The sequence below is a fragment of the Myotis myotis genome, unplaced genomic scaffold (assembly GCF_014108235.1).
Source record: "Myotis myotis isolate mMyoMyo1 unplaced genomic scaffold, mMyoMyo1.p scaffold_m19_p_9, whole genome shotgun sequence".
NCBI classification, from domain to species: Eukaryota; Metazoa; Chordata; class Mammalia; order Chiroptera; family Vespertilionidae; genus Myotis; species Myotis myotis.
In genome coordinates this window covers 30,959,156-30,984,308 of record NW_023416401.1, presented here as the reverse complement: position 1 = coordinate 30,984,308, position 25,153 = coordinate 30,959,156, and the positions used below count along the sequence as shown (strand labels likewise).

The 25,153-nt window shown below is 51.5% G+C and overlaps 1 protein-coding gene and 2 long non-coding RNA genes across 4 annotated transcripts; 1 reads left to right on the top strand and 2 right to left on the bottom strand.

Moving 5' to 3' along the window:
* Positions 1-416: 416 nt before the first annotated feature.
* On the top strand, positions 417-13,855 carry CIDEA (cell death inducing DFFA like effector a). Its single transcript, XM_036322906.1, has 5 exons — positions 417-454; positions 6,334-6,478; positions 7,262-7,408; positions 12,623-12,804; positions 13,396-13,855. Exons 1-5 carry the CDS (start codon positions 417-419, stop codon positions 13,541-13,543), a joined length of 660 nt encoding a protein of 219 aa, XP_036178799.1. The 3' UTR covers positions 13,544-13,855.
* Positions 7,781-17,035, bottom strand: LOC118663378. Its single transcript, XR_004970025.1, has 3 exons — positions 16,731-17,035; positions 13,183-13,829; positions 7,781-8,413 (listed from the first exon to the last, which is right to left on the bottom strand). It is a non-coding gene; the product is annotated as an uncharacterized LOC118663378 (long non-coding RNA).
* A 3,146-nt stretch (positions 17,036-20,181) lies between these two features.
* Positions 20,182-25,071, bottom strand: LOC118663669. Of its 2 annotated transcripts, none has more exons than XR_004970108.1 (3): positions 24,255-25,071; positions 21,089-21,218; positions 20,182-20,466 (listed from the first exon to the last, which is right to left on the bottom strand). It is a non-coding gene; the product is annotated as an uncharacterized LOC118663669 (long non-coding RNA). The 2 variants fall into 2 exon arrangements; XR_004970109.1 differs by lacking the exon at positions 24,255-25,071 and adding an exon at positions 22,323-22,744.
* Between the last annotated feature and the right edge of the window lie 82 nt (positions 25,072-25,153).

Sequence of the window (25,153 nt, the reverse complement as noted above, 5' to 3'; positions counted from 1 at the left end):
CGCCTCACTCTCCCCCCTGTGGCCCGGGTTTAAACAGCGCCTCCGCCTGCCCACAGCCCAGGCCATTCCGTCGGGGCTGAGGCTGTCCTCAACGGCCCCAGCCTCCAGAAAGCGCAAGACAAACAGGCTGGCAAACGCGCGACCACCAAGTGGCCCGCGGAGCACGTCGGGGGCAGGGTCGTCGGCGCCGCGGCCTCGGAGAGCCGCTCCCTGGAGGGGCCCGAAGGCTCTGGACCCCGGCGCGCTCCCAGATCGCTAAGCGACGACCTTCGGCGGAGGCAAGCCCAATGCCAAGGCCCTCGCCCTCGTGGTCAGACGGAGGCGGGGCGGGGCGGGGCGGGGCGGGGCGGGCGGCGGCGGCGCTTTAAGAGGCGGCGCACGGTGGTAGAGGTCGCTGCCCGCTACGGCGCCGAACTATGGAGATGGCCCGGGACTACGCGGGAGCCCTCATCAGGCGAGTTCCACATTAGCAGGCTCAGCACCACGCCAATCCCGGTGTGCCCCGCAGGCTCCTTTGCCCGGCACCCCGTGAGCCCTCATCCCCTCCCCTCCGCGACCCCTTCCCCCCTACACCCTCATCCCACGCTCCCCGAGGCCCGGGCTCCGCGCATCCCCCACGCCCCTGACGCCCACGCCGCGGCCAGCTGGGCAGGCGCGCGCCCTCCCCTCCTCCAGCTGCAAGTGTCAGGTGTGGCCTCCCGAGGTGCGCGGGCGTCCGCGGAACAGGTGACAGTGGTCAGTGCGGCGGTGGCCGCATCGCTTGCCTTAGCTGCCGACACAGATGAGGGCGCCGTCCCGGGAACCCAGGGCCACACTTCCATGGTGCGTGGGGCAGAGCCGCTCGGGGTCCTGCGGTTCGCGACGGGAGCTGGGGCGTGGGGAGAAGCGCCGGCGGGGGCGGCCCAGGCTACCCTGGGGCAAGCGCGGGCTGTGGCTCCAGTGGGAGGGCCGGTCCCGGGTGCGCCCGAACGCTCGCCCCGCAGCCGCCTGGCCCGGCTCCGCTCCTTTCCCTGTCTTGGGTTCATTTCACATCCGGACATCCAACCCAGTCCCTGCTGATAAACCCTAAAGATTCTGCGTGGCAGTAACTTTATAAGTTTAAAGGAGCGATCATGTTTCTCTGAAGATCTTTAAAGTGCTTCGAAGAGGATGGAGACGCCCTTGAGGACCGTAACATGCAGGTTTTCAGAGATAATGGATCCCGTTTGTACCGAGGGGCAAGGGCAGGCTGAGTGAGAGAAAGGGAAGGGAGAATCGCTTTACAAAACTAGTCTGACCTATAGGCTCTGAACTTGGGTCCTTACAGCAGCTGTGTGTAATACTGAAGGTTAGAGAAACAGCTGCCCAGATGTGCAAGTGGTCAGTCTGCACTGTGCTGGCTTTCTCTTTTAAAACAAACAAACAAATAACAACAAAAAAAAGGAAGTTAAGTGGTGGGATCCGGGAAGGTGAGAAACAGACTTGACTCGTGCTTCTTCCCTAACATGGTTTAGGCATAAAGGTAAAGCCCTTTGTTTCTTTCCCGTCTTTCTTCTCTTTCCAGTGCCACCCACCCCACACTCCCGCCCCCAGACGTAACAACTGTGAACAGGTGGGAGTGAATCCTCCAAACTTTTCTCCCAGGAACATCCAAACACCCACTCTCCAAGTTCCTCAGAGCGCTGAGGAGCTGGTGGGCTGTTTCAGGGATGGGTGAGAGGGCACTGACTCCTCGCTGGCACTGGCGCTGGCATTGCCTGGAGCAGGAGGAGGAGGCCACACCTGCAGAGCTGAGGCTGGCCCTGCCCTTGCCCCTGACCCCTGCAACAGTGTCCCCAAATCCAAAATGTATCTGTGTGAGGTTTCCACTGGGTCAAGTGTGTGGTGGAAGCCACTGGCTTATGAAATATTGGCAAATCAAAGCGTAAGGAAGTATCTTATCTCCTGAAACATGTTCCTGCTGAGCTTGGCAAGCTCTCGCTGTGATTGGCTATTGGTCAGGACACACTGCTGCCACAGTTCTTGGGAATCAACCTGCTTCCAAATTGAGCTACTATAATTCTTTGGAATCTACCTGCTTCCAAACGAAACAGGAAGAAAACAATCAGACTGTTGAAAGGAACACAACATTCTTGCCGGCCCTTCTTAAAAACCACGTCCAGGCTAAAGATCCATGTGAGCCAGGTGACTGCCACATTGGTAATTATGGTCTCGCAGCACCTCTGTCTCCTCTGGATGCGCCTTCATTTAAACTAGCTGGTAGGCGATGTGCTAACTCTGTCTTTTGTTAGCAAATAGCTGAATTTATCCAGGGAAGCAACCTAATCACATCTTCTTCAAAGATCAGCTATGTGTAAGCAATGATCAGATCTTAAGCCAGTCCTTAGTTCATTAACCATGTGCCACCACTAAGGGCCGCCGTCGTAATGAAAGCAGCCTGAAGTCTCGTCGCACACTCTGGACTTCAAGGATGTCCGCAGGTGTGTGCTGTCCCAGAGAAAGCCGGCCCTGTCTTTGTGTCCTGTCAGTGATAACATTCATGCCAACTCTGAAGTTCTTACAAAGCTGATGTATCATAGTTTGCGCAAAATAGCTGATTTTGTAGCTGTTTAGGACATCTTTCCTTTTCTTGAACAAGGAGCTCTCTGTCTAGCGGCCATTGCAGTACACATTTCTACCACAATAGTCTCAGGGATATAAGCAAGGAGCCGAGTTTCCTACAAGTACGTACACTTCTACTGCTCGTGGAGACCTCGCCAGGGCTGACGAAGACTTCCCACACTGCCTCGTTTCTCTGCGTTCCTATATTTGCCATCAATACTTCCCTTCTTACCATTGGCTTTGGCGGCAGTGCTCAGCTGACTTATATCCCACCCCTGTCTGTGCTTTATTACCTCATCTGGATTCCTCTTTTTCCACCTAGCAGTGACGTGTGGGGTTCCCTCCGTCATTGTTTCACTCAGAATCGTTCCTGGGCAGTGTCTTACCCTCAGCACGGCTGACACCAACATGTCTCTCTCTGGCTGTGAGAAACCTTGTTCCTGGGCCCGCCTTCTCCTCCGGCACTTTCAGCATGAACATCAATCAATGGGGTGCCAGATAAAGGCTCTTTCTTGGGGCCTGTGGGGTTTAGCTTTTTTTACTGGAGTAGAGTTCACCTCCATTGTCAGTGTGTTTGTTGCTTTATTTCACACACTTATGTACGTTGGGGACTCCTCAGTTCAGTTCCCTTGAGGAAAAATCCAAAGACTCTGTTTTCCTCATTTCTGAAAGATATGTCCCTTCACAGTTTTCAAGATTAATTCTATGAAGTCTGGCTTCTCTTATTGACTTGATTTCTCCGAAATGATCTATTTCCTTGAACAGCAAAGCCTATTTCCTTGTGTGTTTCTTTCCTTCTAGTACACTGTTTCCCTTCCTGCTTCCTGTGATTGCCTGCCCTTTCCCAGGAGTTCGAGGCGACTGAGGCGTGCTGTACCTAAGAGCAGAATTCTAAGACTTCTAGTGCTCCCGTTTCAACATTGATATATTAAGAAATTGAGGGGGAGGTGGCAACATATTTTAGGCCTCGTGTTAATGGTCAGTGACATAAATTATTCGACTGAAAGAGAACCAAAAGTGAGTTAGGTTAATATACAGGGTGGGGATAAAGGGGTTGTAATTGTTTGTATGGAAAATAATACAACAATAAATAATAATGCAAGAATACACTCTGTTTCCCGTGCTCACAACTGTAAACCTACCTTTGCCCCGCCCTGAATTTCTTTGCTCATGTGGTAGCTCGTCGCCCTGCTGTCCATTTAGCTGCAGCAGGTAAGCAATTGTGTAGTATTTGTTAAATAGGTTGAATGTGTGTAACATTTCATTTAACCCCTTTTTACGTTGTATATAAGGCAGTCTTGATTTTTAGGTAAGTTGGCACATCAAATCACTCATCCGGTTCCTTGAAAAGAAGGGAAGGATTTAATTTTCATGTCTTCAAAAATTTTTTATGTGTGCTCTCTAAGCCTTTTCTCCAATAACGACCCAGTTCTTGTGTAACAGGTAAGAAGAACACTAGCCTGTATGTTGTTTTACAAAATCAAGGATGACTCTCTTGAGGGCAGTGTGAAGAGGGAGGACCAGAAGTGACTGCCGGTTCTTGCCTTGTCAGAAGTTAGAGGGAAATAAGAACTTTGTATAATCAGCTGTGCTAGGCCCCTGGCGCATCGGTGCTTACTAAGGTGTGAGCGTTTGTGTCCTATGGGGAGATAGGGGACCACAGCAACTAGGTCAAAGCTGTCCGTGGCCCTAACCGGTTTGGCTCAGTGGATAGAGCGTCAGCCTGAGGACTGAAGGGTCCCAGGTTTGATTCCGGTCAAGGGCATGTACCTTGGTTGCAGGCACATCCCCAGTAGGGGGTGTGCAGGAGGCAGCTGATCGATGTTTCTCTCTCATCGATGTTTCTAACTCTCTATCCCTCTCCCTTCTTCTCTGTAAAAAATCAATAATATATATATATAGAAGCTGTTCGTGCCCACAAGACATGACATTGACCACCAGGGCCTGGACCTAACATCCAAGACATGAACTTTGTTCTTCCATTTCTCTGATTTTGTCCCAGCCTATCTTTCACTCAGTGACTAGGTCATGTGTCAGCAGGGGGGGAGGTGCTGTGGGGAAATAAAAAATGTACAAATAGACCCTGGTCTCAGTTGGCATAGATTCTAGAAGTCCTCGTGGGCAATGGCAATGACTCGTCACTTTGGGGGAGAAGCTTGCCAGTGGGGATCCAGGGCTCCCCTCTGCTGTAGGAGGGTTTGCGCTTGGCAGGGCAGACACCATGGTGCGAAAGCGGCAGCTGGATTTGAAGCCCTGTGCCAGCACTTGCCAATTCTGATCTTATTAATTTCTTTCTTAAAATATATTTTTATTGATTTCAGAAAGGAAAGAGAGAGATAGAAACATCAATGATGAGAGAGAATCATTGATCGGCTGCCTCCTGCCTGCCCCCCCCCCCCCCCCCCCGCCCCATGGAAACTGAGCCTGGAGCCTGGGCATGTGCCCTGACCAGGAATTGAACCGTGACCTCCTGGTTCATAGGTCAACCACTGAGCCACGCGGGCCGGGCTGATCTTACTAATTCTTTAATGTCCTGAGCCTCCGTTTTCCTCACCTGTAATGCTTGTCCTGTAGTTCTTAGGCAATGCGCTAAGGTATATAGTATTTGGCACAGAGTGGAACTTGTATCTTTCTCTCTCCTCCTCCTCACAGGGACTTAGCCAGTGAGTTTAAGTCTCAGGTGCAAGGTTTAGGTTGAGAAGAAAGCCAGGCTCTAAGTGTAAAGCACAATATGGATCATCCTCGCTGCCCTGCCCACCGGCTCAGCAGGGATGAGACTGTGAGCAAACCCTCTGTAGCATCAGCTCAGCAGAATGCGGGCGTGTTGTTCATCGTGTTGCGTAACCCAGGGACCTGGTTTAACTCCTGAGAATCGGGGCAAAGGTTCAGAGGCTGGTGCCAGGCCCACTGCTGCCTGGGTCGGGCTCGCATTCACTCAGGGGCTCTGGTCCTTCCGCTGGGAGCCCCCACTGGCGACCCTGACCTGGCACCATCCCTCGCAGTTGCCTCCCTGGAAACAGAGGGTGCAGAGGCTCTGGTGGCCTAAAGGGAAAGGGGCTGAGGGTGCGAACTGGGAACCCTGCCTCCCTCCAGCCATGAAGCAGCTCTTCCTCTCATGCTTCCGACTGATGCTTAGTGCCTGAGGTTTGAAGTCCAGAGAGATGACATCCCACCTCTTTTCCTTTATAACTGGAGGCCCCTGAGAAGCCACTCTGAGCCTCGGTTTTCTCATCTGAGAAGTGGGTAATACTTAGCAGGTGCTCAGATACGAGCACTAATGAGGCACTAAAGTGATGCTGGCTGAATATATTGCAGGCCCAATACTTGCTAATAATCCAGGCTGTTCCCAGAACGCCAGGTTGTCGATGAGGCATCGGGATGAAGCACAGACACTCACTGTCAGAGGCCCCTCCTGAGACTGCTGGTAGCAGGAACTTAACTAACAACATTTGAAAGCTGGTTCCTTACGATACAACCAGTTTTTCATTGAGCAAATTCCTTGGTGCGTCATTGAACTTCCACTTATGTTCATTTATAGAACTTCAGTTTAGACAATATACTACGTACAAATTGTATGCCTCACACTAAGCTAGGCATTATGGGAGATGCAACAAAGAAGGCCTTGTCCATAAAGAAATGCCAATCTAGTTGGGAAAATAAAACATAGATAAATAAATGACTCTGTGGGTGTGTGTCTCTTCAGAGACTCTTTGAAAAAGTGATGTCAATTTTAATTTTCTTCTCCATTTCCAGGCCCCTGACTTTCATGGGTTCACAAACCAAGAAAGTCCTACTCACTCCCCTCATGCAGTCCCCTCGCCCCTTCCGAGTCTCCAACCACAACCGGAGCAGCCGGCGGGGAGTGATGGCAAGCAACCTGAAGGATCTGCTCAGCAAGGTACCACCAGCGCTGTGCCTCCCACCAGGGCTCAGAAGGCCCAGGCTCTTGGCTACTAAGCCAGTGCAGAGACAGAAATGTCCATGTCCTGGCCTTGGAAAGCCTAAGCGGGGGGGAGGAGGGGGACCATTTCTAAGTGAAAAGATGAAAGGAAACATTATTGCATCTTTGTACCACAAGAGATTTAGGCACAGAGACAAAAACCTTAAAAACAGCCATCAGTGGATAATGTAGCTTTATTTACTTGACAAGAGAAAATATAGGGAAGCAGCAGACTTTGGAAATCTGTTTTTTATTATAAAAGCCAGGGAAGAATCTAATGACCTAGATCGCCAAATAAGGAAGATTCGCATGGAGGCTTAACCTAGACACAGGCGCCCGTGCACATGAGGAAAGCATCCAACATGCAGGCTCTAAGAGAGACATTCAGATATGCCACACAAGACTGAAGCTCCTTAATTATCATAGGCGCAAGGTTATTCTTTTTATTTGTCAAAATAAGTAGGTAATTTTAGAAACTATAAATATTATGAAATGTAATCATGTATCTCATGTCATTGAAATCTCTGAAGAGGATAGTTCCCTTAAAAATCTTAACGTCTCTTTTTCCAAGCCAGGACTGAATCATAGACCCCATGAAGGTCTATCTTGACCATTAGCATTTTATCAAAACCAGCCAGCTCTGCTGAAATTATCATGTAAGCCATGGCTGTGAACGGTCAAAACGGAATCCCCTGCTCATTCTGTGTCTCTGATGTGTTGCCCCCCCCCCCCGCCCCCCAGACCCTGGACGCCCTGCTCATCACCAGCGGGCTGGTCACTCTGGTGCTGGAGGAGGACGGCACCGTGGTGGACACGGAAGAGTTTTTTCAGACCTTAGGCGATAACACACACTTCATGATCTTGGAGAAAGGACAGAAGTGGACACCGGTAAGCAAACGCACTCTATCCAGCTACTGGGTAGACTTCTTACCTACAAAAGTGAATTCCCTATTTCGGTGTTGATTTGCCCACTTTTAAAATAGACCCTTTATACTCCCCTAATAACTGGATCTACTGCCCTTGAAGAGATTCTTATAAACTAGAGGCCGGGTGCACAAAATTTGTGCACTTGGAGGGGAGGGGGGAGTCCCTCAGCCTGGCTTGCAACCTCTCGCAGTCTGGGAGCCCCCAGGGATGTCCAGCTGAGGGCTTAGGCCCGCTCTGGCAGCTGGACATCCTTAGCACTGCTGCAGAGGTGGTGAGCCCGGCTTCTGGCTGAGCGGCTCTACCCCTGTGGGAGTGCACTGATCACCAGGGGGAAGCTCCTGTGTTGATATTCTGCCCCCTGGTGGTCAGTGTGCATCATAGCAACTAGTCATTCCACTGTTTGGTCAATTTGCATATTAGCCTTTTATTATATAGGATATTTCTAGGAAATGTAGCATCTTTGTGAACATGGGTTGTTTGACTCAAAGCAAATAATTCTGAGGGACAAGCTTTGGGAAGCAAGTAGCTACGATCCTATTAAAGCCTGTAGATATGACCCAGTGACCATTCACTGTCTCTGTCCTTAGGAGGCCAGCAAGCCAATGAAATTAGGGGTGTGTGTGTGTGTATGTGTGTGTGTGTGTGTGTGTGTGTGGCTACAGTGATTTAGAAAAGTTAAGATATAGAATAGTTTTCTATTTCTGGGAAAACTATAGATTATATGTCTTGGAAAACCCTCCCACTAAAAATGTAAAGCAAATATGAAAACATCTTTTTATATGCCTAAATGTCCTTCAAGAAAGGCACATCCTCCGAGGCCAAATTTTTTATGGAGCCAGAATCCAGACGGGAAAGCAAGCACAGAAGCTGGCTCTCCCCTGCAGGCATCTCACCTGTGGGCCTCCACTGACCTCAGTGACTCAGGGCTTCAGTTTTGATAGCTGCTGAGAGGACAGGAAACAAGGTCTGGGGGGTAACAGAAAGGGAGTCAGATTAGAGATGCCCACAGAAAGCAGAGAATGTAACCGTCTCTCCTGAGAGTCTGGCAGACAGCTGTCCTTACAGCTTATAGGGACTATTGATTCTAAAACAGCCGTGGGCAAACTACGGCCCGCGGGCCGGATCCGGCCTGTTTGAAATGAATAAAACTAAAAAAAAAAAAAAAAGACCGTACCCTTTTATGTAATGATGTTTACTTTGAATTTATATTAGTTCACACAAACACTCCATCCATGCTTTTGTCCCAGCCCTCCGGTCCAGTTTAAGAACCCATTGTGGCCCTCGAGTCAAAAAGTTTGCCCACACCACAGGCTCTTCTGTACCCTAAGTAATGTAAAATTAGATCAATTGTACTCAACTTTTAGGAAAGACTGAAAGAGAAAATAAAGTTAAATTGTATTAGGGAAAAAAAAAAAAAAAGTTTGCCCACCCCTGGTCTAAAACCACCCAAGCCGAAAGTTTAGTTTACAGAGACCCAGGGAGGAAGCATCAGAGGCAGGAGTTTACTCATTAAATTCTCTTCATTCAAACAGCCTCTCCCGGCAGTCCTAGTGTCCCAGGGTTGCTGTGCCCCAGGTAACCAGGAGGAGCAAATAGGCTCAGAATGGACATTGACCGAGGCCTCAGGGAATCTTTGTTCCTAAAGTTCCAACAAACGTGAATTTACAGTAAAACACAAGACATGAGGACTCCGGGCACCAAATATGAGAGGACGCAGAAATAACAAAGTCAGGCCTGCAAAACCTCAGATATGGGATCATCAGAGACAGTGTAAATAACTACACTTAAAATGTTCAAAAAGATATAAAAAGTAATCTACAGTAATGAGGAACAAGAAGGAATTTTTAAAAACTAGATAGACTTGGAAGAATAAATACAATTTCTAGAAACAAAAAAGATAGCAATTCAAGTAAATGAAAACTCAGACAGGACCTGGAAGGTATGTCTAAAGAAGGTGCCTATGATGTAACACAAAGAGAGTAGAAAACTGGAAAGCAGTTGGAGATGTGACTGAGAAGATCTAATATATGCCTACTTGGCACTCTCAGTGTGATAGTTTTTTAAAAACAAAACACAACAGACAAACCATTTTTTAAAATGATAAATTCAACTCCGTCCAGAATTCTTTTTATCAAAAGGTACTATAAAGGAAGTAAAACAATAAGCCACAAGTGGGGAGAAGGTGTTTCCAAGACAACCCGACAAAGAATTCGTATTCCACGAATGTAAAGGACTCACACAAATCAGTAATGGGAACAATAGACAGTCCACCAGAAAAATGGGCAGAGACAGGGACAGGCATCTGCACAATAAATGGACAACAAAACACAGGGAAATATGCAGCCTCATGGGTGACTAGGAACAGTTAAGACCACAATAAGATACTTTTTACACCGTTATTAGATTTGGTATTGTTAGGCTTTTACACCTTTCCCATTTTTAAGATATGGAACAATGAACTCTCGCATGCTCCCACCAACTACTATTTAAGACAACTTGCCTTTATCCCATGGAGTTGAACTGAGTAGGTCCGTTCCTAGACATAACCCAGCACAGGATACCCAGCATGTGCTTCCATGTAAATACACATAAATAAACATCCTGTTGGCCCAGCCAGCAATCTCCGTGGTTAGCATCTATCTATGAAGCAGGAGGTCACAGTTCAATTCCTGGTCAGGGCACATGCCTGGGTTTCAAGCTCAATCCCCAGTGGGGGAGCATGCAGGAGGCAACCATTCAATGATTCTCTCTCATCACTGATGTTTCTACCTCTCTCTCTCCCTCTCCCCTTATCTCTGAAATCAATAAAAAATATTTTTAAAAATAAATAAATAAAAATAAACACACTGTTGTATAATCATCAGCGGGAATACTCTTCTGCTGGGAAAATGCATGAAGTACAGCTCCAGACATCTATGTGGATAAATCTCATCAACTATGTTGAGCGGAAACATACATTCTTATCTTTCTTTCCACTCTTAAAAATTAATGAAGACCCAAACAGCTTTGTTTCTTATATCAATAGAACCTATAGATACTCATCAATCAGGGGTTCTCAACCGGGGTGTATGTTGCCGCTCAGGGGACATTAGGAAATGTTTGAAAGCTCTTTTGGTGTTTACGACTGGGGCAGTGGTAGACTAATGGCATCTAGTGGGCAGAGACTAGAGATGCGGCTAAATATTCTACATGCACAGGACAGCCTCTACGATGAAGCCCCAGAGTGGGTGATGGCTGGGATGCCGAGCTAAAGTATAGGGCGGTGATGGAGTGTGTGGGATACAAATAATGACGGTTCAAGGAGAGGCCTGAAGCCGCTCAGTCTACTAGTGGCCTGGGTGACATGTGAGCTTGGGTTGGAGTCTTCTCTTTCTTCTTCTTTTTTTAAAATATAGATTGTACTGTTGCATCTTTTTTTAAAGCATCATTCTTTTTTAAATAAATTTTTAATGATTTCAGAGAGGAAGGGAAAGGGAGAGAGAGAGAAACATCAATGATGAGAGAGAATCCTTGATCGGCTGCCTCCTGCATGCCCCCCACTGGGGATCCAGCCTACAACCCAGTCATATGCCCTGACAGGCAACTGAGCAGGTGACCTCCTAGTTCATAGGTCAACACTCAACCACTGAGCCACGCTGGCTGGGCTGGAGCCCTTTCTTGACGTCCACTTTTCATCCATCTTCTCTCAGGGTGGAAATGTGCACCTCCAGCCAATTATACATCCTACCCCAGGTGGAAGTGGGTTTTTTTAACCAGTGAGGCCAATAGAACTTTCCGCCCAGAAATAGCCACCAGGGGACTCCCTTCCTCAGTCTGAATGCCCGAAGCCTGTGAGGCAGTAGCTGCGTGAAGCTCGCTCAGGAAGCGGTCAGGGGGCAGTCATTTCCTCCTTCCTTGGTCAGCAGCACAGAGCTCCACAGGCCCTGGGTTAGGTCACACGCGGATTAGCTTTGTGAGCACATCTTGATGCTGATTTAAGGCCAAGACTCAAGGAAGACATTTAGGGAAAGTAAGATAAAAGCTTTCATATAGCAGGAAGGAACACAAGGCAATAAAAAAGAGTTGTGGCAGGATTATAGATGAAAACTCCTTTTGATTCTGTAATCTTGTTTTTTTAAAATGTTTCCTAAATGATGGAGAGTTTGCACCCCCTAAAGTAAAGAGGCTGCAGGGCCTCTTGGGCCTGAAACATTAGGCAACAACCAGGATCTCTCCCTGTGTGTGTTCTGTGCGGGAGGAAAGAGTAGCTCCAGCAGGAAGGGTTTGAGTACTTCAAGGAGAACTGGCTGTAACTTCAAATATAGTAGATTATTGTCATTATGAACTTAACAGTCATAGCCTCAACTACTCCCAACCCCGGAGGGTCACGCGACTTGGTAACTCTATTGATTTATGTACATTTGAATCCTAAACACTGCAAGATCCACATGAGGGGCAAACCCACAGGAAGCGTAGCCCCTGGGTCTGGCATTTGTCCCCCGGGACATCTCTGTTCTCTTGTGTGTTTTTTTCAAAGCTCTTGGTGGGGAAGATCATATTGAAGTGCTGTTTATAAACACTTTCTCCTCCCAACCTGAAGGGTCTATGGTGTTTCGGGGAGACTGCGCGTGGATACTGTAACCAAACAACTTTCCCCAGGAAGTCAGGCTTCCCCCAGGGCGGTTACTGGAAAAGAGGGGGCACCCTAGGAAAGTTCTCACACTGCCCCTCACGGTGGCCATGTGATTCTGAGACTCTGCCCAGAAGCCTCTTATCAAATGGAAATAATGCTGCCTGCTTCTCTTTGAACAGACTGTGTCATAGTCATGAGACTGTCCATGTCAGACAAGTAACTGTGGTCACCCTCGGTGACGAGCGTGAGTGCCTCTCAATGCCATGTGTCAACAGCACAGCCACTCATTGATGTCTGGGTCCTGAAACCAAGGCCCCACCGCCGAATCACAGTCATCCGGAGCCACCAAACTCAGCGGATTCAGGAAGGATACTTACTTAGGGGTGTGGACCTGGTAGCCACATAAGCATTTTGCTCTGCTAAACACATTCCTCAAATAATTAGCAGCTTAGTCACTACCAGATTTTAAACCAACAGAGTCTAAACTAGCATAAAACCAGAATTATAGGACGTGCATGTCATAGCGGGATGCTCCTTACATGTCTTCCTCCCTTACTGTCTAGAGTACTAACTACATCACCGCCCACCAGCAACCGAAGAAATCAGGAATAGCAAGAGTCACCTTCGACTTGTACAAGCTGAGTCCCAAGGATTTCATCGGCTGCCTCAACGTGAAGGCCACCATGTATGAGATGTACTCAGTGTCCTACGACTTCCGGTGTACAGGGCTCAAGGCCCTGGTGAGGTAACAGACTTCGGGGTCAACTGAGGGGTCTGGAAACTGCACGTGACTCAGTCCCCGCCACCCGTCCCCAGGCAGCCTGTCCCCCACTTGCTCCTCTGCACTCCCAGGCCCAGCCCCTCAGAGGTCCTGACCTGACCCGTACCCATTGAAGTTTACACTGTTCACACTGTCATGCAGCAGTTTAAATCTCACCCCCCCTGCTCACCCCCTCCCCTTCGCACACCCAAGGCCTCCAGAATAAGCAAGTGGCTGAAGGACAGGACATACGTGTGCTCTCAGTCTGCCTACTCAGCTCTTTCTAGCTGCTGAACAACATTGGGAAGTGGCTAGTGGAAGGGTAGTCCCGGTCAGTGTCATCAGCATCCCCTGGGAGCTCACCAGAAATGCAGAGTTCCAGGTCCTGCTCGAACCTCCCGGGTCCTATGAAGCTAGCCCAGGCAGGAGGGGCGGGGAGGGCGGGGGCAGGTGTGCGCATTGCCTACTCTGAGCGCATGTTTGGGGGAAAGGGGTTGTGAAAAATCCCCACTCCATCTGTTCTTCACTGGCTCGGACCTCCAGGCCTGACGCGTGTCCCTGTCCCTTCTGTTGCAGGAGCATGCTGCGGGTCCTGTCCCATGCTGCCCAGGTGGCCGGGCACTTCCTCATCTACGTAGGCAAGCACATGCTCCAAGTGCTGGGTGACACAGAAGAGCAGACTTCTCCCGGGTTGCGCTCCAGGCATAAATTCACGATTGGATAGGGTTGCAGTTTGAGGAGCTCAGCAGGCCTTGTTCCTTTGCAAATGACGAATTTTGAAGATGCTTATGTTCACTTATGCATTATACACACGTGCACTTGTAGGCTGTCCATCACTTCTGCTCTGGAGTGGTACCCAGGTGAAAGGAAAGGGGCCGTGAAGCAGATGCCGGAGCGGGAGGAGAGGTGTAGGTGCCCCCATATGCGGAGGAAGGGACCCAGGAGCAGGAATGTCTTGGGTGGCTAAGGAGCAACGCCTCATGCACTAGGCCCCTGTGACTCCTCACCTCCTGCAATAAACCAATCACAAGAATTACTTTTAATGTGTATAATACTTTCTGGTGTCTCCTTCATCTTCCAAAAAAACAAAACTTTCATTTAGAAGCAAAACTCAGCCAGAAATCTTTTGCTAACAGATATAATCACTTTTTTTGGGGGGGGGGGGGGTTAATCCTCACTGGAGGATACTTTTTTCCATTGATTTTAGAGAGAGTAGAAGTGAGGGGAGGCGGGGGAGAGAGAGAAACATCAATGTGAGAGAGCCACATCAATTGGTTGCCTCTCCCACGTGCCCCAACCGGGACAGGGAACCTGCAACCCAGGTACATGCCCTTGACCAAATCGAACCCTTCACCCTTTGGTTCTCAGGCTGATGCTCTAACCACTGAGTCACGCCAGCCAAGACAATATAATCACCTTAAAAAATGTATGTATTTTTATTGATTTCAGAGAGGAAGGGAGAGGGTGATAGAAACATCAATGAGAATCATTGATCAGCTGCCTTCTGCACACCCCCTACTGGGTGGGGATCAAGCCCACAACTCAAGTGCAAGTGCCCTGACCAGGAATCGAACCTCCTGGTTCATAGGTCAATACTCAGCCACAGAACCACACTGGCCGGGCAATATTACTTTTAAGTCTTTATTAGTACTTGGTGCAGCAGGAATAACGAGCTGGAAAATGTGACGGTGGGTGTGTGTGTGTTTTAACATGGGTCCTGAGTGAGCTCAAAGGGACCCAAAAGCTCAAGGATGGTCTTCAAGCAGCACTTTCAGCCTTTTTCTTAAAAAACAAGCAAACAAACAAAATCAACTTCCCACCTAGACCTGATGCATGATGCTAGTGGATCCTGTCTTCACTCCCTAATGTCACTGTGTTCTCAGCTGGGACCCTTGGTTACAAATGACAGAACTCTGACTGAGGCCTCCCTAAACCCAGAGGCAGCCAGGAGAGCAGCGGGCGAGCTGCAGGCACAGCCAACCCGGCACTCACACAGGGTGGCCAGGAATCTTCCTCTCGTTTCCCTGAGCTGGCCTCACTTCCCGCAGGCCCTCCTCACATGGAAGCAAGATGTCGGCTGCTCTGGACGGCCTCCAGGGAACCCCTGCACAGGCCCCTCACTGCAGTCACTGCAGCTGGGGACACACACCCGATCCTGCAGACAGGGAAGGCCAGCCCCAACCACATGGGGCTCCCCAAGGAAATGGGGGTGCTGCTACTAGAATAAGGGTAGCAGATGCCAGGAAACAAATCTACCCCTGCTTAGATTTGTGGGTTTCCTATTAAGAAATGTTGCCGCAGGCCTGCCGGCGTGGCTCAGTGGTTGAGCATCAACCAACCTATGAACCAGGAGGTGACAGTTCGATTCCCAGTCAAGGCCCAGTCAAGGCCCACGCCCAGGTTGCAGGCTCGATCCCCAGTGCGGGGTGTGCAGGAGGCAGCCAATCAGTGATTCTCTCATCGTTGATGTTTCTCTCTCTCTCTCCCTCTCCCTTCCTCTCTGAAATCAATTAAAAAGTACATTTTAAAAATGTTGCCACAAATACCTTTCTCCTTTGCTGGCTGACAGCTCCCACACAGTAAAGACACTACAAGCTGTCCCGGAACCCTAGGGGTTCCCTGCACCCCAACCATTTCTGCGGCTCCTGCCCCCTGTCAGACCTTCCCCAGTGAGCCTAGCTGGTTTCTCCCTTCAAACTCAGCCCAGAGCCCCCCTGCATCCGGAGCCAGCGTCCACCCCAGTCCTGAGCTGGCTCTGTGTGCAAACTACCTCCTTGGGGCAGTGGGCCGGGAACCAGGGAACCAGCGGTCCGGGCAGGGGGCAGTGGGCGGGGGGCAGTGGGAAGAGGGCAGTGGGCGGGGGCAGTGGGCAGTGGGCAGTGGGCGGGGGCAGTGGGCAGGGGGCCGGGAACCAGGGAACCAGCGGCCCGGGCAGGGGGCAGTGGGCGGGGGGCAGTAGGCAGGGGGCAGTGGGAAGAGGGCAGTGGGCGGGGGCAGTGGGCAGTGGGCGGGGGCAGTGGGCAGGGGGCAGTGGGCAGAGGGCCGGGAACCAGGGAACCAGCGGCCGGGGAAGGGGGCAGTGGGCGGGGGGCAGTGGGCAGGGGGCAGTGGGAAGAGGGCAGTGGGCGGGGGCAGTGGGCAGTGGGCAGTGGGCAGTGGGCGGGAGCAGTGGGCAGTGGGCCGGGAACCAGGGAACCAGCGGCCCGGGCAGGGGGCGGGGGGGTGGGGGCCAGGGGTCAGGGGGCAGTGGGCCGGGAACCAGGGAACCAGCGGCCCGGGCAGGGGGCGGTGGGGGGCGGGGGGAGGGGACGGGGGGGCAGGGTCAGGGGGCAGTGGGCCGGGAACAAGGGAACCAGCGGCCCGGGCAGGGGGCGGGGGGGGGCAGGGGGCAGGGGGCAGTGGGCCGGGAACCAGGGAACCAGCGGCCCGGGCAGGGGGCGGTGGGGGGCGGGGGGAGGGGACGGGGGGGCAGGGGTCAGGGGGCAGTGGGCCGGGAACCAGGGAACCAGCGGCCCGGGCAGGGGGCGGGGGGGCAGGGGGCAGGGGGCAGTGGGCCGGGAACCAGGGAACCAGCGGCCGGGCCGGGGGCAGCCGGGAGTGACCGCCCAGGCCAAGCCCCGCCTGGGCGGTGGGTCCAGGGGTGGCGCCCGCGGCCCCGTGCGCCCCGCGCTGTCCGGCGCCCCTGCCCGGCGGCTGCTATATAAGGAGCCCCGCGGAGAGCCCGCCCCGTCGGGGCGCCGAGCCCGGGTGTCCGCGCCCCAGAAGCGCTCGCTCAGCGGGGCCTCGGCGCCTCCAGGCAGCGCCCTGCCTCCCGCCGCCCCGCCCGCGTCACTTCCCGGGGAGCCCCTCCCGGCCGCGGCCGCCGCTTCCAAAAAAGGAATTTTCCCCGAACTGCCCACCCCGTGACTCACCCGCGCTCCCGCGGCGCCTCCTCTTCCTCGCGGTGTCCAGGGGCGCCCAGCCCGTTTTAGGGGATGGGGGGTTGTGTGAAAGGAGAATGGGGAGGGGCCATCGCTCCTCGAGAGGGGAAATATATTCAAAAGGAGGCTCTCCGGAATCTGGGGGCTCCTGAGCACGGGACAGCCTGGGGGGGGGGGAGGGGCTCCAGACTCTGAAAAGCTCGCGGGGCCCCAGGCTCCGGGCTCCGGGCCAGCGGGGACAGGGCGCGAGGGCTGGTGCCGCCGACCCCCCGGCTGGGCGCGCCCTCCGGGGCCTCCGCCCAAGAAACGGCGGGACTGAGACCCGCCCTTTGGGGACGGTCCCGGCAGGTGCGGCCCCTCCCGCCTCCGGTTCACGTTAGGCGCCCTGCGTTCCAAACGCGCCACTTCGCGGTGCTAATCTTAGCTCCCCGGAACCGCATTTAGCCCCGGAGCTCAGCAGAGGCTTGGGCCCGCGGCTGGGGGGGGGGGGGGGGGAGGTAACGGGGGGCGGCGGGCTGGCTTCAGCCACAGTCCCCCCGGCTGTGCTGCGCGCGGAGCCAGGCGCACCCCGCGGAGAAGGCGCTGCCGCTGCGGGGGTTTAGGCGTCGCCAATAGCTGAGTCGTTAGCCCAGTCCGAGCTGGTGGCAGGTGCCCCTTCCCAGGATCCCGGGGTTCAGGGTCTTTCTCTGTGCCCTCGAGGGGGCCAAGTTCCAGGGCTCCACCTCATTGACTTCTGGGTCGTGATTCAGAAAACACGAAATAGTTCCTATGAGCTCGGGGTTCGTGACCTCCCAGGTCTGGTGCACCTCGGTGTTCACCAGTGGCCCCCACACGTCCGGTGTGGGCTAGGTTCAGGTCACCCTCTGTCGTGAGCAGGGCGCCAAGTCCTGGCCTGGCAAGAGCTAAGGTGTTAGAACGGGGTCTTCTAAAAGCCATGACCTCATGGCCAAGGACAGACTGGTTAAAGTCAGCCTGCACAGACTTCCCTGCACTCTCCTCCTTCATCTATAAAGTGAGGATCAAAATGAGGTGGTTCAGGAATTCCACCCCCAGATAGGTTTTCTCGGCACCGTTTTTAAAAATGTAAACAGAGTGCCTTTGCCGGCCTGGTATCTCCAGCTCTCCACAGTTCCCCTCTCCTCCAGCCCTGGGGAAGGCCTCTGCCACCTGGGCTGCCAGGCCCCAAGTCAGTGACATTGCTGTGGCTTTTTCAGACTAGAATCCGAAAAACTGGGATCCGGTTCTGCAAAGGGAAGCTCTCCTTCTCCTCACACGGGCAGCTTCCACCTGCTTTTTTTCCTACGCAGAGACTTAAGGTGGGCATGTCCACCCTTCAGAGTTGCCCCTCTCACAGAGCCACGGCCTGGCCCTGCCTGGCGTGGCCCACCTGGGGACATGGAGTTCCCTTCCCTCAGTGCCCTACACCTGCGGGAGTGTGGCCTTTCTCCAGGGAGGGCCCAGCCTGCTCACAGCCCAGGACCAGCCACAGACGGTGACCTGCCTCCTAATCTGAGGAGTGCTGCTCCCACTCAGGACGTCTGTCTCCTGCTCCTACTGCTCTGTGATAAACAACTCATATGTAAAGAAAACTTTGGGCCTTGGTCAGGTAGCTCAGTGGGTTAGAGCGTCGTCCTGATACACCAAGGTTGTGGGTTCCATCCCCAGTCAGGGCACATACAAGGATCAACCAATGAATGCACGAATAAGTGGAACAACACATCAATGTTTCTCTCTCTCTCTCTCTCTCTCTCTCTCTCTCTCTCTCTCTCTCCTCTCTCTCTCTCTCAATCTCTCCCCACCCCTTCCTCCCTTCCTCTCTCTCTAAAATCAATCTGGGGGGAAAAAGAAAACTTTGGGTAGCATCCCCTCTCCTTTTTGTCACTTGTCTCTTTCAGGCTTCCTGTTTCTTGCTACAATTATCCTAATTTCTATAAAGGAGCTGGAACTACACTCATGTAAATAATTACAAACACCTGGCTCAATCTGGGGGCTCATAGTTTTGTACACCCTGAAACCAGTACAACCCCAAGGGGACTCCTTCAGAGAGGGGCCAGGGTCAGAGCATGCTGCACCCAGCTTCCTGCTGCATAAGCTCCATACTCTCAGAGCAGCCCACAAGCTCATGTGGGCAAAGAGTGGAGCTTTCTTCACCCCGACATGCGTGTGTGTGTGTGTGTGTGTGTGTGTGTGTGCGTGCATGTGAAAATATACAGGACATTTAAAGAAGTGTGGCTTTTTAAATCTGATTGTCAGTCTATTACTCTTTATTTCAAACCTCCCACCCCACACAGCACCCCTGGGCTCCCTCTAACCCTCGGCATGAGCACTCTCAGGGATGACAACCCTCACAAAAGCCGCTCGTTCCACTTGGGGACAGTTTTGTTAGTTTGGGCTTTTGTTTGTTTGTTTGGTCTGGGTCCCTAAAACTTCTGCCCACAGGTCCTACTTCTGTGCTCTTGATGATAAAAAATAAATCCTATCTATTTCCCCAAAGCACCCTCCCCGGTGCTCCCATCCTCCCACCAGTCGCCCGGGGAGCGCGGGGCCTCCGCACCCTGTCCCCTAGCAGCCAGTGTGGAGTCCCTCTTCCTCTGAGCACCCTGTCCCCACCCCAAACCTAAAGGAAGCCTGTCATTAATGTCTTCTGCTTCCCCTGCCGTCTCTGCAGTGTGGCGGACACGTTAAGTGACGCAAGCTTTCTGCAGGAGCAGAACACAGGGAGCCGTGTCGCTGACTGTGGGGGCCCCGGCTCAGAGGGCTGCTCAGGAGGGTCCTGGGGTGTGCCACCGGGGGAGGCTGCTGGGGGCAGAGCTGGCCCGAGGCACCTGGCCCTGAGCCAGCAGTGGGGAGGGGAGGGTCTCCCGAGGATCTTCTCCCTGGGATGCTGCACCTAGCCTCCTGCTGCGACCTCCTGGAGCCACCTCTACACCTGTGAGGGCAGGGAGATCCCCCGCCAGGCTCCTCTTTCCTGGGACCCGGGGACCCTCACACGCAGGACCGCAGGATCGGCCTGCCTCCGGGCGGCGCTGGGAACAGGGAGGCCCTGGGAGTGTGAGCTTGATCGTGTGCACGTGTGTGCTCACGTGCTGTGCATGCGTGTGTGCATATTAGCAAGTGCCTGTGTTAGGGAGAGACGTGAAACTGCTGAAGAGTTATGTGAGAGGTAGGAGGGGAGGAAAACCCCCAAGAAGTTCTATTTTCTTTTTATTGTCTAAAGTTTTACATATGTCTCCTCTCCCCGTCCCTCCCCCCCCCGCCCATTAGCAACCCCCCCCACCTGCCCCGGGCAAGCCCCCACTGCCCAGTGTCTGTGTCCATTTGTTACGCTAATATGCATGCATACAAGTCCTTTGGTTGCTCTCTAACCCCCCCCCCCAAGAAGTTCTATTATTTTCATTGTAACATTATTTAAATACATACTATGTACAAACAAACTCAGATATGAACGCTTTATGCTGATAGCATCTATACAACTATTTTAAAAATTTACATTATAAATATAAACCAAACTGGAAAAAAGCCACTAAATTCAAATTAACAACATTAATTCAATGGTGTAGCTAATTAGGTTACATCGTATCCTGCAATGAGTCTGTGAGAGCTCAGCGCTGCCCTTGGCTTTTTCAGGCTACTGCAAACCTGTTTTCCATGCAGCCGCCTTCTCTTGACACCATCCCGTCACCGGCCAGCACCCAGCCTCTCCACACAGAAGATGCTCAATAAATGTCTGTTGATTAATGGAAAAAATAAATGAAGGAAGTCCACCTCTGCTCTTTTCTTAGTAGGACTATTTGGCACATTGCAATATAAGCACAAAATACAGAGGACTGCAATACGGAGTTATATGTAGAGTTATCATCTAAATTAAAATACAATATAAAACTTCTCAGCATGAGAATTAGATGCCCACCCAGAGAAACTTGGCTTTCGTGGGAATGGCAGTGTGAGGCCCCACACCAGAAGGCTCTCATTCTCCTCTCTGTCATTGGTAGGGTGTCCCCCGTATCCCCACCTGTTGCCAGTGGAAGCGGGCTTCTTGGGGTGCCGTGGGAACAAGACTTTCCTGAGGCCCCATGGGAGGAGGCGGTATGGTGGAAAGCTTTATCGCTGAGGAATCACACCCCTGAGTTTCCAAGCTCCCGTCTCCTTCCATCCCGCCTTGGGAAAAGTCCCATTTTGTCCTTACAAAACACTTCCGTGGCTTAAAGACCGTTGTATTTGGTTTTCATAATAATAGTTAAGATCAACATTATCATGATTACACATGAGGAAGCCTAGAATGTAGAATTTAACTGCCTTCCTCAACGTCCCACCAGTGCCAGCCCAGGGCTCCAGGCACCTCAACCCACCTCGTCTCGACCCACCTCGTCCTGGCCCTCCTGAGCTGGCGGGTGCTGTTCCATGATCCAAGCACACAGCCTGGAAGGGGCGTGGCGCACAGCAGGCATCCATCAGTGCTTGGAAGTAAACACCCTTTACCTAAGGAAAAAGGAAGATGTGACAGGGATTCAACATCCTCTCTTCACTATACACCAACGTATATCTGACCCGCTTCTCTTCCCATCGCTTCCTGAAAAGAACAAATTAAAGCAGTAAATCTGGTACAAACACACCCGTTTTTGTGTGTTTTTTCTTTCCTTTTATTAGGACACAGGTATGCTGCACACATGTAAGATATGGTTCCACATATCATGTAAGATATGGTTTCATGTAAGTACATGAAGCCGGGGGATGGATACATGGGTTTCATTATCCTCATCTCCGATTTGTGTATGTTTACAACGTTCTATAACAGTGGTTCTCAACCTTCCTAATTAATTAATACACGGCCCTTTAATACAGTTCCTCATGTTGTGGTGACCCCCAACCATAAAATTATTTTCGTTGCTACTTCATAACTGTAATTTTGCTACTGTTATGAATCGTAATGTAAATATCTGATATGCAGGATGTATTTTCATTGTTACAAATTGAACATAATTAAAGCATAGTGATTAATCACAAAAACAATACGTAATTATATATGTGTTTTCCGATGGTCTCAGGCGACCCCTGTGAAAGGGTCGTTCGACCCCCCCAAAGAGGTCGCGACCCACAGGTTGAGAACCGCTGTTCTATAATGAAAAGGGGGTTTTACTGATTGGTTTTAATGCTTCCTCCTGCCCAGGACACTGTGAACGAAGCCCGCCCAGCCTCTAACCACACATCTGAGGGCAGCCCTGCCCAGGCCTGACTGCTCCACGCCTAGCTTCCAGGGACACCCAGGTCTTATGACAAGCGGAGGCCCAGGCTTTCTTTGGGGCGCCGTCTCTGCAGGGCATTTGCAAGGCCCTCTCCTCTGGGTGACTGAGGTCAGCAGCTGGCCAATGCGTCCGACTGGCGCACTCTGCTCCCCTGGCCACGGCAGGGCAGAGCTCAGCTCCTTCTAGAGACGGACAGCGAGTCAAGGGCACACACATCACGTCACACGGTGGCGTGTAAAAGGCGTTCTCTCTCCTCTGGCCACCTCACACCCCACTTCCAGGGTCCCCAGGACAGCAGGCAGGAGCAGGGCTGGGTGTCAGCTGTCGGGGCGTCGCCCACCTGCTGTGGCATTCCTCGGGCTTGTAGCTGCCTGCCAGGCCCGGTCTGGAGGGCAGATGGCCACATAAAAATAGTCGGGAGCCCTTGAGGTGCCACTTCTCCAGCTGTTCTGTTGAGTGGAAGCCAGGTGAGAAGGTGGAGACGTCTTGGCCTCTCCCAGGGCCTTGGAGCGAGGCCAGAGGCTCAGTGCATCCCCCGTGGGGTGAGCAGTGGATAAAACGGTTCTTTCTGGTTCATCAGTTTCCAATCAATTCTGTTGCAGCTAAAAAGTTCTGTTGAACTGTGTCAGTACACATATAGCCCTGCTTCTTTAAGAAATTAGGGTCCAGACAGATACAGAGGCAGAGAAGCATTGAACAGACTGTCAGATTACAGTGGGAAGGCTGGGGAGTGTTGGAGGGGGGTAAGAGATCAATCGAAGGACTTACATGCACGCATATAAACATAACCAATGGACACAAGACACTGGGGGGTGGGTTAAGGACATGTGCAGGGGGGTAGGGGAGGCCGGGGGAAGGTCAATGGGGGAAAAAGGAGACATATGTACTACTATTTGTAATACTTTAAACAAGAAAATAAAATTAATAATAATAATAATAATCCTAGGTACAACGTACTAAATAAATGGTATATTCAATAGTCAAACAATAAATAAATAAAATTTCCTGTGCACTAATCAATTTCAGCTATCAAAAGGCAAGAATAATAATATCTTGGTGGGTTTTTATTAGAGAAAATGATGAAATATTTGTAAAAGGGATTTCTCAACCATAGAGTGCCATGTAAATGTGAGTGATTGCTGTTTTACTTAATATTGTCAGTTGTGGAAGAGAATAAAGTTATGCTGTATGCTAAAAAAAGAAATTAGGGTCCAGACAATGGGGATCCACTAATCAGCAAGCATCAAGTCTCCGCTGAGCAAGATGAGTAAGTTCCAGAGGTCTCTGTGCAACGTAAGTCAACAAGCTTAGAGTGGATGCTTCCTTAAGAGAATAGATCTCGTGTTAAGTGTTCTGACCACAATACAATACAATACAATTTTTTAAAAAGAAGAAGGAGAGGCTAGAGCCCGCATGTGTGGCCAGGACAAGTTTCTTGGCCTCTCTCAGACTCGGCTTCCTCCCCTGTAACTGTGGGTACTACCTGCTGGGGGCGGTGTGTGTGTGTGTGTGTGTGTGTGTGTGTGTGTGATGGGGGGATCATTAAGTGAGATGCAGGGGAGAAAGCCAGGGCTCCTGCCTGGAGCACCGCGGACTCAGCACCAGATTGCTTTGCTTCTGCCCGATTTAACGAATGAGCCATGGAGCTTCTATTTGGGAGCTGGTCACAAATATACTTCAGGAGGGAAGGGCCAAAGCATTGGGGGACGAGCTTCTAGGGCGGGTGGGGAGAGCTGTTTTCTGGATCTCTGAGCCAGCTGAGAAGGGAGGGAGTGGCTGCCACAGAATTCCTGAGAACAGCTGAGACAGCTGGGAGGGGTGGGCTCCCGGCTTCCACAGGGTGCAGCTCTCTAAATAGCTATCATTTTACTGCAGTGGAGAAACAACTTTGCATTGCTTTGGTTTGGCAGTTTGCGATTTGCAGGCGTCATTACCTGCATTATCTCCGTTGCTTTCCTAGCAAACCTGTTCGGCAGAGAGAGTGCCCACCCACCCAGAGCCTCTAGGCTTGTCAAAGGGAAGGCAGGGCTGGACGGGCTCTGGCCTTCCCACCGCGCCCCCACTGCCCCTGCAATGGAACATTCAGGGCCAAGGCTACAACTAGACACAAAACTAGTTCCTACCCAGACCAGCGAGGAATGACGGGGAAAGGATTCAGGCAAAGAACTGGTTGATCATAATCAGTCGTGAACCATTCTGACTATATTTTTAAACCGCCACCTGAATTTATACTTTCCTGGGAGAAAGCCCCGGTTTAGGGAGGCATTCTGACCTTTCTCTTTGTTTCCCACCGCAATATCCTGGGTCCTCCTTTCAGAGAGGGAAGTCCTTCTGCCCTGCAGATGCTCTGCCATTCTATTTCCTCACTCGCAGTCACTCACCAGGCGCAGTTGCACAGCACGCACTCTGCTGAGTATTATGGACAACGTACAGGAAGTCTGGTCGCCAACCTCAGGGATTTACAATCTGATCCAGGGGGTAGGATTCCCGAATGTGGCACACCTGGACAATCTGGTCACGGGCGGCGCTTACTGAGGCCATGGTAATGTGGTTGGTGCAGACCTGGGCAGACGAGAAGCTCAATTTTGACACCTGTAGGGTGATGTCATGTCCAACTGGAGTCTGGGACCAGAACATTTCTCTATTACACACACACACACACACACACACACACACACACACACGCAATTACCTTTTAAATCACATGATCACTTAGATCAATTTCTATTTTGCCTAATGTGGGGGATTGGATGTTGTCTTTTGTCACTTTTCAGCCTTTCCAATTTTTGTGAAGCTTGGTTGTGACTCCCCCAGCCTTTTTTTAAAAATTAGGGTTAAAAAGTCCCATCTTAACCATCGTTAAGTGTACAATTCAGTAGCATTAGTATATTCACATGGTTTGCAACAGATCTCCAGAACCTTTTATCTTGCAAAACTGATTCGTTTCTAATGGAAAAATAATATAAAGACTATTTTATAAAATATAAACTGCTCAAGACTAGTCCTGAAAGTTGCCCTGCTTCAGCTGGTTTTAAAACCCCAGGCTGAAGGGCCTCCCCTCCCCTCCACCCTAAGCCTCCTGCTGGGGCTGTTCCAGACCCTGTTCTCTCTGGGAGGCCCGTTCATGGGGCCTCTGCCCCGCCCCCATCCAGTGCTCTCCCCGGGCCTGCC

Excerpts from the sequence above, each read along its gene's own strand:
- CIDEA (XM_036322906.1), top strand. The coding sequence starts at position 417 with ATGGAGATGGCCCGGGACTACGCGGGAGCCCTCATCAG. Across the intron at positions 455-6,333 it reads TACGCGGGAGCCCTCATCAG|GCCCCTGACTTTCATGGGTT; the intron begins GCGAGTTCCACA and ends CTCCATTTCCAG. Across the intron at positions 12,805-13,395 it reads GGGCTCAAGGCCCTGGTGAG|GAGCATGCTGCGGGTCCTGT; the intron begins GTAACAGACTTC and ends CTTCTGTTGCAG.